Source organism: Siphateles boraxobius, unplaced genomic scaffold (assembly GCF_051911475.1).
Source record: "Siphateles boraxobius isolate OS27281-9 unplaced genomic scaffold, OSU_SipBor_1 61, whole genome shotgun sequence".
Classification (NCBI taxonomy): Eukaryota; Metazoa; Chordata; class Actinopteri; order Cypriniformes; family Leuciscidae; genus Siphateles; species Siphateles boraxobius.
In genome coordinates this window covers 4,688,978-4,698,503 of record NW_027509188.1, presented here as the reverse complement: position 1 = coordinate 4,698,503, position 9,526 = coordinate 4,688,978, and the positions used below count along the sequence as shown (strand labels likewise).

General features: G+C 37.7%; 1 protein-coding gene and 1 long non-coding RNA gene across 2 annotated transcripts; both read left to right on the top strand.

The window, feature by feature from the left end:
• The first annotated feature begins 1,872 nt into the window (after window positions 1-1,872).
• LOC143718646 (serum amyloid A-5 protein-like) lies at window positions 1,873-3,281 on the top strand. The gene is made up of 4 exons (XM_077209672.1): window positions 1,873-1,899; window positions 2,076-2,176; window positions 2,276-2,414; window positions 2,600-3,281. The coding sequence occupies exons 2-4, from the start codon at window positions 2,086-2,088 to the stop codon at window positions 2,736-2,738; spliced, it is 369 nt and encodes a 122-aa protein (XP_077065787.1). The 5' UTR covers window positions 1,873-1,899; window positions 2,076-2,085; the 3' UTR covers window positions 2,739-3,281.
• A 5,364-nt stretch (window positions 3,282-8,645) lies between these two features.
• Window positions 8,646-8,985, top strand: LOC143718659 (uncharacterized). The gene is made up of 2 exons (XR_013196476.1): window positions 8,646-8,716; window positions 8,810-8,985. It is a non-coding gene; the product is annotated as an uncharacterized LOC143718659 (long non-coding RNA).
• Window positions 8,986-9,526: the final 541 nt, after the last annotated feature.

Genomic DNA, 9,526 nt, shown 5'->3' with positions numbered 1-9,526 from the left:
TGTAAATCGGTTATGCTCGTATCTTTCTCGCACACGATACGAGCCGAGCCGGGGAGCTCTCGACCTCACAATCATTTTTAAGCATGTCGAAAAAGTTCGGGAGCTGTCGGCTTGCATTCGTGCGGTGTGTGCGGTTGAATGAGCCGATTTGTCGCTCTATCTGAATTTGACCAATCAGGAGCTCTGGAAATCCACAGAAGAAAGACGAAAATGGTGTGGACTACTAGAAACACTGCTTCAATTAATGTTTTTATGATGACTTTGTGAAAGGTTAACTAAACAGCATCTGCCGTGTTCCTGCTGGCCAGTATTTGGTATATTTCATTCTGTAACATACAGATCTGTATGCTATTGTTTTTGATAGTGTTATAAATTTTTTACAGATTCTTACACGTCACGATGATCATTGCGTTTGTATCTTCCTACCAGCAATTACAGTTTGTCTACAGCCTAATCTTTTTTTTTTATTAATGCTGACAGAACAATGTTGCCAGGTCTTGCTACGAAAAACAAGCAAAAACAAACAAAAACAAAGAAATTATAAAAATCCGAAATAAGTTCACAGCTTGTGTTTTGGAAATAAGATTAATATATCACGAACCACTTTAATAACTTCCTAAACGGTGACATTAATCCAAAACACAAGTCCAGAATACTACTGTCACCTTTCCATTATGTGGATCTGGCAACACGGGATCTGGCACCAGCGCCCTCACTCACAACGCGCTCAAGTTCACTCAAGCCCCGTTCACTGCGCTAGCTTATGTGCAGTTATGAGAGAGTTTTTGGCGCAGAACTTCGTGCGATTTCTTTGGAATTCAGCAGGTCGTAAAATCGTGTCGTATATCACTGCCTCTGTACGATTTTCGGATAAACCCACTCGTAAAGTGTGCATGGACATACGATCTTCCGACCGTCAGAATTCGCACCGTGTACGCCCGCCTTAAGTGTGCCGCATAAAGTGTGAGTACCAAGCAGCATCTCCAGGTGCTCCCTTGAGAACCAGACCAAAAAGTTTATTATAACAACATCTCCAATATTGCTCTATTTATATTATATTGAATTACAATGTTATTGTAACGCAGGGTGAACTTGGATCCAAATGCAATAAGATCATAAACAAAAACAAAACACAGACCAGGGAACCGAGAACAGAATGAGGCACACCAACCGTACATCCATGACAAGACCTGACAAAGAACACAGCAAACACAGGGGTTTAAATACACAGGGGCAAACAAGCTTAACAAGACACATTTGGGGAAGACAAAACAACATGAAAAACTACAAATAACTATAAAAGATGGCACAAGACAGGAAATAACTAAAGTCCACACAAGACAAGGGAACACAAGACAGCAATCATGACAGTTAAACATGTTATTGATTAAATCATTTATTTTGATTAAAACATACTTTTTATAAGCTAAAAATGCTATTGTATTCCACAAAACGAACTAATTTATGCTGTACTACACTTCACTTCCTTTGCATGTATTTAAATTATTATTATTATAATTATCAATCATGTTTAATTATTGAAAATATAATGGTTTCATTTTGTATTCTACATTTAATTATAAAGTTTGCAAAATGTCAATATTCCTTACAAATTACAATTTTATACCACAGAACTATTTATTTTTTGCCATACTACACTTCTTTTGCATGTTATAGATTTAAGAATTAGATTTTCTATGTTATTCTATTTTTTATTTTGTATTGTACACTTTTTGGTTTCATTTTGTATTGCACATCTCAGTATGGAGATTACAAAATTGGGATTTTCCCAACTGGGATGTCACAATTGGGAAAATCCAAGTCCAGCCCAATCCAAAGTTTATAAAAATGGATCTAGCTGGATGAAGACCTGATATGACTGAACTGAGCAAAGCAGAGGTAAGAGACTGACTAAACTCACCTCTATATTAATGCTAATCTAACTGAAGTCTTATCTGTCTATGTAGTGATCGCACTTTACTTATGGAGATCTTGAGTGTACGATAAGCTGATTTGGATAAAAGCATTTTCTAAGTATTGTTCAAATATTATACATATTATGTTTATGTGTTCAGCTCTGTAATCATGAAGCTTATTCTTGCTGTGCTGGCTTTGGTGCTTTTGGTGAATGAGGCCCAGGCGAAGTGGTACAACTTCCCAGGAGAAGCCATTGAAGGTCACTTAATTTTCCTTTTTACCTCCATTTAACTTGAGACATGCACTAAGTTGAGTCAAATTGTTGGCATATTTGAACTACTTTCACCGTTTCTTGTAGGAGCAAAGGACATGTGGGACGCCTACCAGGATATGAAGGGTGCCAACTGGAAGAACTCAGACAAGTATTTCCATGCACGTGGGAACTATGAGGCTGCAAAAAGGGGTCCAGGAGGCATGTGGGCGGCCGAAATAATCAGGTACGTACAAAATCATACTGACTGTGGCAGATTTGATTACTCTATTCCTGATAAGCACTTAAATTGAGCAAGAATGACTTCTCCCCCACACTCTACAATGAAACAGCAGCTCATTGTGCTATTACAATGGATGTTTAAATGATTTTGGGGAATTTCGAATCATAACATGTTAATGATGTGTGCAGTGACGTAAGAGAGGCTCTTCAGGATTTCAGTGACAGTGGCAACTCTGATTCTGAAGCTGACCAGAAGGCCAATCACTGGGGGCGTAACGGTGGAGACCCCAACCACTACAGACCCCAAGGCCTTCCCGATGAGTTCTGAAAACAGAAAACCTCTGAAATCGTCAGTGCTTCCAGGATCTTTTTTTTCTTTTGTTGCTCTAAAATTGCTATATAAAATTTTGCATAACAAATATAAAACCAAACACTCTCTTTCACTCTCTTTTTACCTCTTGGGGATTATCATTGACTAAATCTGCATTCCCTAGTGAAAAAATAGTATACTTAAGCACAATTTATTCGTATGTACTTTGTATAACTAAATATATTTGTGGCCCACTATAAATTGGTTTACTTAAAGTCTGTTAAATTGGAACAACTAATTTTGTACTAAATGTATTTTAGTTGTCCAAAAGTTTAACTTAAGTTGTATTTAATATACTTGTTTGTGCTAGTGTGTGTGAATATCTTTCACCATTTCAAACTGACTATATGTTGTTTATTTGTCTTTATTTGTCAGAATTATATATCTTTACTTTTGTAATTACTTTCTATATGTATGTAAAGGTGATTTGCAACCATGCAAAATTGTGAAAAGTGCTATAGAAATAGTTTTGAATTGAATTAAACAATACCTGATATTCAAAGTGTTGTTCAATTATTGAAAAGGTAAAGGTCATATATATATATATATATATATATATATATATATATATATATATATATATATATATATATATATATATATATATATATATATATATACTTAAAGGAGAACTCCGGGCAATTTTTAAGTTAATCTTGATCGTCAGACCTTTGTGAGTACTGACTATAGAAAAAAAAACGAACCGGATTGGTGTTTGCTACTCGGAGCTGCGACCGCGAATGCCCAGAGCTCCCACCCAGCTAAAACGGCAGCTATGGGGGCATCGACATAAAGAGCGTTTTTGAGCCTCTTAACAGACACAAAATGCAATTAAAATGTCTGTCCAACATGAACAGGGACCCTACATGTGAACAAGATGCGTTTAGCAACTTAGCCATTGTTTCAACTCACCTAAATAGTCTTTTAGACGGCAAGCTGTAGTCTCGCGCTGCAGTCCCGTGCTGTAGCCGGAAAAGGTAAACAATGTCCAGGTGGGAGGAGCGTTGATCATGTGCGACGAGTCTTTGTACATGGAATGGCATTTTTCTTCAAACGGCCCCGCTGTGTTGAGTGTGTGTAGTCATCCTTGTCAAAGTGTTCACTGCAAATGCGGTAATCTTTAGCGCGTAGTACTTCTACGGGAGTTTGCACATCAAGTTGAAATACAACTAGCCACAAACTGCAGAATCTCGAGGTCATGGAAAGGAAGACTATGAAAATTTAAGCTCTTATATTTTCGCATTCTGTTGTCACAATTCGGAAAGGCACAAACACGAACCATTTCTTCTTCACTTGTAAGCAACTCTGATCATAACTCGTCGCACATGATCAACGCTCCTCCCACCTGGACATTGTTTACCTATTCCGGCTACAGTAAGGGACTGCAGCGCGAGACTACAGCTTGCCGTCTAAAAGACTATTTAGGTGAGTTGAAACAATGGCTAAGTTGCTAAACGCATATTGTTCACATGTAGGGTCCCTGTTCATGTTGGACAGACATTTTAATTGCATTTTGTGTCTGTTAAGAGGTTCAAAAACGCTCTTTATGTCGATGCCCCCATAGCTGCCGTTTTAGCTGGGTGGGAGCTCTGGGCATTCGCGGTCGCAGCTCCGCGTAGCAAACACCAATCCGGTTCGTTTTTTTTTCTATAGTCAGTACTCACAAAGGTCTAACGATCAAGATTAACTTAAAAATTGCCCGGAGTTCTCCTTTAACATAAAAATATATTTTTAAATTTTTTTTGCAACTCAAAACATTTCCTGAACTTTTATCTATACTATGTGCCCATAGCATGTTCCTTCTGTTTGTTGCACATGGATGTACTGTGCAGAGTTTTTCTCCTTTCTTTGTTTTTTCCTGTGTGTGCGTAATTGCACCACGTAAGTGCCTTTGTTTGATACTGTCAGGAATCAATCAGATTCATTCCCATCCACCACTCAAAGGTCACTCTCCCCGGAATATTAACCAGTCACACCTGTTCACAATCAGTCACCTCGTTACCCAGCCCTATAAAACACTCACGCACACCCCAGTCATTGTCAAGCCTCCAACAGGAGAAGACCGTTACCCACGATTTCCCGAAGTTTCCAAGTCTGCCAACGAAGATCCATCACGTAACTATACTCACCCCTGAATATACTCACCTTTGTCTCCCTGTCTTGCTGTCTCCAGTATTCCAGTCTGGTTCCCTGTTTCCCGAGTCCTGCCATTTGAATCCAAGTGCTCCACGTGTCCACCGAGATCTCCCTGTTCCTCCCTGGATCTGAAACAGAAAAGTATTCGTATCACTGGGCATTGTCTACCCACGTCCAACTCTCGGAAGAAGGGTCTGCTCACCTGGGATCCTCTGCATGACGTGATCGTCAACGCACCTGCACATGAACTTTGTCTCTGCACATATATCACTGTAAATAAACTCACGTTTGCTTTCACTTACCTCCGCCTCTGTGCCTGTATCCTGACAGATACTTAATATTGTTCTGTATTTCTTAAGTTTGTCTTAAAGGTGTTTATTTTTAAGCCTGCTATATTTCCTGCTTACGCATTGTCTTTAGTTATTTAGATGTATATTTGATGAACTTTATAGTATGAGTAGATGCCTCATATATTGTTTATTGTAAACTAAAACGCTGTATTCCTATGTTCCTTTCAACCCGTTCTCATCAATCTGCGTATAAATAACACGACTTTACACTTTCAAATTGCGTGTAATGCATACGCCAAAGTCCAATTTTGCGTGCATATGATACGCCAATCCTTCCCATTAACTTCGGTGGAGAGCAGATGCGTCTAAATACCACGCATCACCTTCAACGGCAATGACGTCACCAGCGAAGCTCAGTCAGTTCGCCCAGTTCACCTGATCCGCGTACATCTCTAAACAGGTAAGGAAAGGCAACAGTCCTTTTTTGTAATCAGATCACGGTGTTAACTGTATTATTTTAATCATTACAGTGTTTCTGCATAACGTTACATGGGGTCATGTATCAAAATTGCAGCGAATGCGTGTAATGCATACGCCGATGTCCAATTTTGCGTGCATATGATACGCCAATCCTTCCCATTAACTTCAGTGGAGAGCAGATGCGTCTAAATTCCACGCATCACCTTCAACGGCAATGACGTCACCAGCGAAGCTCAGTTCACCTCCACCTGATGCGCGTACCGTTACAACTTCAAACAGGTAAGTAAGGTCAGCTCTCTTTTCTCTTTTTTGCAATGAGATCACGGCGTTAACTGTATTATTTTAATAATTTTAGTTAATTATTTCAGTGTTTCTGTTACATGGGGCCATGTGTCAAAATGGCAGCGTAATGCTTTAAAATTAGTGGAACCGTGGGCTGCTCCGTTAGCACAGCTGGTACCTACCATTGATATTTCTAACTTCTACTGTGTGCCTGTTGCAGTTTGAAATAAATAAAAAACAGTTTTCAATCATGTTGTGACATGGGTCTTCAGCTTTTAGACATGGCTGATGACAGCACTACAAATCAAAAGCCTGAATTAGTGTTTGCTAATGTTTTTAGCTAAAGTGGTAACGTTAGCCTACGGGACCCCCCAGGGGTCAATAATGTGGACTAATTAGTGCGCATGGACTCCTAGACCGGATTTATTCCACAAATTGTGGGCAACAGGACAAACCTTTTACTGGCTATAAATCGTATATAATCCATACTGCATCTATAAATTTTAACGTTATATGTAAATTTGGTGTGGTGTCCCTGTTATCGCTCTAACGTTACATATTACACGTGGGTGCTGACACCAGATCAGTATTTCGGATCATACGGCCTACATTCACTATACCAGCCGATCTGAGATCTGCTAGAATAACAGGCACGTTGGTATATTCAGGCAGACATTACTAGTTGCTTGCAGAGGCATGATACAGTAGGGTTGGATTAGGCTTCAATTCCCGGGATATTTGATTTCTAATGCCATCACATACTGTATAGTGCATTTTACCTAAAGGAAAATTGAGCACGATTTAGATTAGTCTAAAAACAAAACAATATTAAGGTAGCCGGACTATTCTGCCGTTCCCATTGTGCCATTCCCATTATTTCACAATAGTTATTGGGTAACAGTACTGTCACACAACCTCATCTGTCCTCAAGAATATGGAAGTTCCATTAATTAGAGAAGGAAAGGACTAGTAGTAAGCCAATGCTTCCAAAGTATTACATAGTAATTATTCAATGAGTGCACAATTCCTACATACTGTCATAATGCTAATAATTACACATTTTTACCAAAAATGTACACATTAATATTACAAAAGTTACTTGTCATTACCATAAAATAAGTTACTTTGAGATATTACCCTATAATGTGTGTTCTGTAAAGTGCTACCCATACTTACTTTGATATCACACACTTACTTTACCTTGCAGTTCAATATCATTAACATCAATTGGATTACTTAAGTTAATATAGAGTTTGTCTGATGTGTTCTGTCACCCATCCCTAGGTCCAACACAATTTATCCATGTTGGACAATAAAGACAAATTATGTCATTTTTTTTTATCTTTATAGTGACATTGGAAAGGTATATGATATGCTCACATCAGGTCCTCCCACAGAATTAAATATTTTGTTATGTGGCATGTCGATAATTATCATTTATTTTTGTTTTGTTTCTAGTGAAAATGCCAGGTGGATCAACTCTTCGACAGTGCACCCATTCCCTGGAAAAGATAAATTGTGCCAATAGAAGATGCACCAAGGTAAATAATGCATAATAGACTATTGAACTGTATAACTGCTAGCCCCCATTTTCATGCATTAAAGCCAGAGTCATTAAGTCCAAATTAAAATAAACTTTATTGGCATTAAATATCTCAGTATTTGTTGCGCATGCAATAGAGTGACAGTAAAACAGGAGTTTGCAGTGGAGACATTAAGTTTATCATACAAAAGACAGAAAAAGTTTTGTTTTGTTACACTACAAATTTGCATCACAGTAGGCATTTTTCAAAATGTTACATTTCCCAACTGATGAAAAGGTACCTGTTGTTATTGAATTTTTTGACTATTGGTGCTTTTAAAAAAACATCCTCTTACAAGGCTACATATTTAATATTGAATCTGTGTATTACAGACAGTACTTTGTATCGTGGTGAATCTCAACTATGGTCACTCAGTTCTTTTAGATTATCCAGATTTTAAGAAAATGGCAACATCTCCACTAGTGCATACAATAATGACAACTTAAAGGGGATAGTTCACCCAAAAATAAAAGAAAATCATAATTTACTCACCTTCAAGTTGTTCCAAACCTGTATGAGTTTTTTTCTTCTTCTCCTGAACGCAAAAGAAGATATTTTAAAGAATGCTGGTCTCCAGACAGTTGAAGCACCCATTGACTTTCATTTTTTTTTTTTTTCCTACAATGGAAGTCAATGGGTGCTTCAACTGTTTGATTACCAACGTTCTTTAAAATATCTTCATTTGTGTTCAGGTGAGGAAAGAAACTCATACAGGTTTGGAACAACTTGAAGTTGAGTAAACAATGACAAAATTGTCATTTTTGGGTTAACTACCCCTTTAAGTCTGTGGCCAGATGATGGACATTTGTATTTTCCATTAAAATATGGATACATATCTAACTAGGTTTTAGCATTATGCCTTTAATATTATTAATGTGCCGGTGCATTGACTCAGCTGCATATTTAGTCTGTCTGTTCAATGAATTGCATAAACCTGGTATCCAAGTTATTATTTAGCCACTTGTAATTAGAGGGCTAGAAAATCAGCAATGCTTGATCAACTGGACCACAGTTTAGATTTGTTTTTATTTTTTTATTCCCGTGAGTCATACCGCTCTCTCCTGTCTCTCTCCCTTACTCAGTGTGGGAAGCTTGGGACATGAAGTCCAGGCAGACGGCCCGTATGAAAGGGTTCCGTACCAGAGCCAAAGAATGGGCAAAAAAAGTAAAAAAGTCCCGCAATCAGGCAAAGATTTTTGACAACAGTGCCCTGCTGGTAATAAACATTTTGTCATTCTCTTTTGGTCAGGCATTTCAGGTTCCTGTCAACATTACAGAAATATAGAATTGTATTTACATTGTGTAAGGAAGCAGCAACTATAATAATGTCATGCAGTTATGTTTCATGATGTCATCAACTCAACTGCATTTGCAATATTTCAGATAATAATGAGCTAGTCCATGTACAAATATTAAAACAATACACAGAATTTAGCCTTGCCTACAACTGGTATTCATTCAGCCCCAGTATCCAAGGCCACTTTTCACTAAGAGGTTTTTCTGTTGGTTTACTGCACTGTAAAAAAAAAAACTGTGAAATGCATTGCAGCACAGTGTCCCAAATGTTTACCATTAATGAAAATATTGGTTAAAGATCGTTAAAAAAGACATGGTCCATGACTGGCAGAAGCGTTTGCCAAACAAAAACTGTAAAAAATATCCTAATTCATAAGTGTTTTAGAAAAAACAGTTATTTTACAGGTAGTCCCAAGATGATTATTGTGAAACATTCTCTATAAAATGTAAATCTCTTGCAGTTAACAATTAACTAGCAACAGCACACACTAATGAGCTGATATAACTATCATTCCATCAGCAACTACAGAACAAATCAGTTATTTCCTGTACAATTTAGATTATTATTATTTTTTTTTTACAGTGTGGTCATGCAGTAGAGTAGGTTAAGTCACTTGCTGATGCAGGGGCAGTGCAGAATCTTTTATAGAGAAAGTTTGATTTCTTACAGGAAAAGATA

Bases quoted from the DNA above. Each gene is read 5' to 3' on its own strand.
- LOC143718646 (XM_077209672.1), top strand. From the start codon at position 2,086: ATGAAGCTTATTCTTGCTGTGCTGGCTTTGGTGCTTTTGGTGAATGAG. The intron at 2,177-2,275 runs GTCACTTAATTT...CGTTTCTTGTAG, and splicing joins CCCAGGAGAAGCCATTGAAG to GAGCAAAGGACATGTGGGAC. The intron at 2,415-2,599 runs GTACGTACAAAA...TGATGTGTGCAG, and splicing joins TGGGCGGCCGAAATAATCAG to TGACGTAAGAGAGGCTCTTC.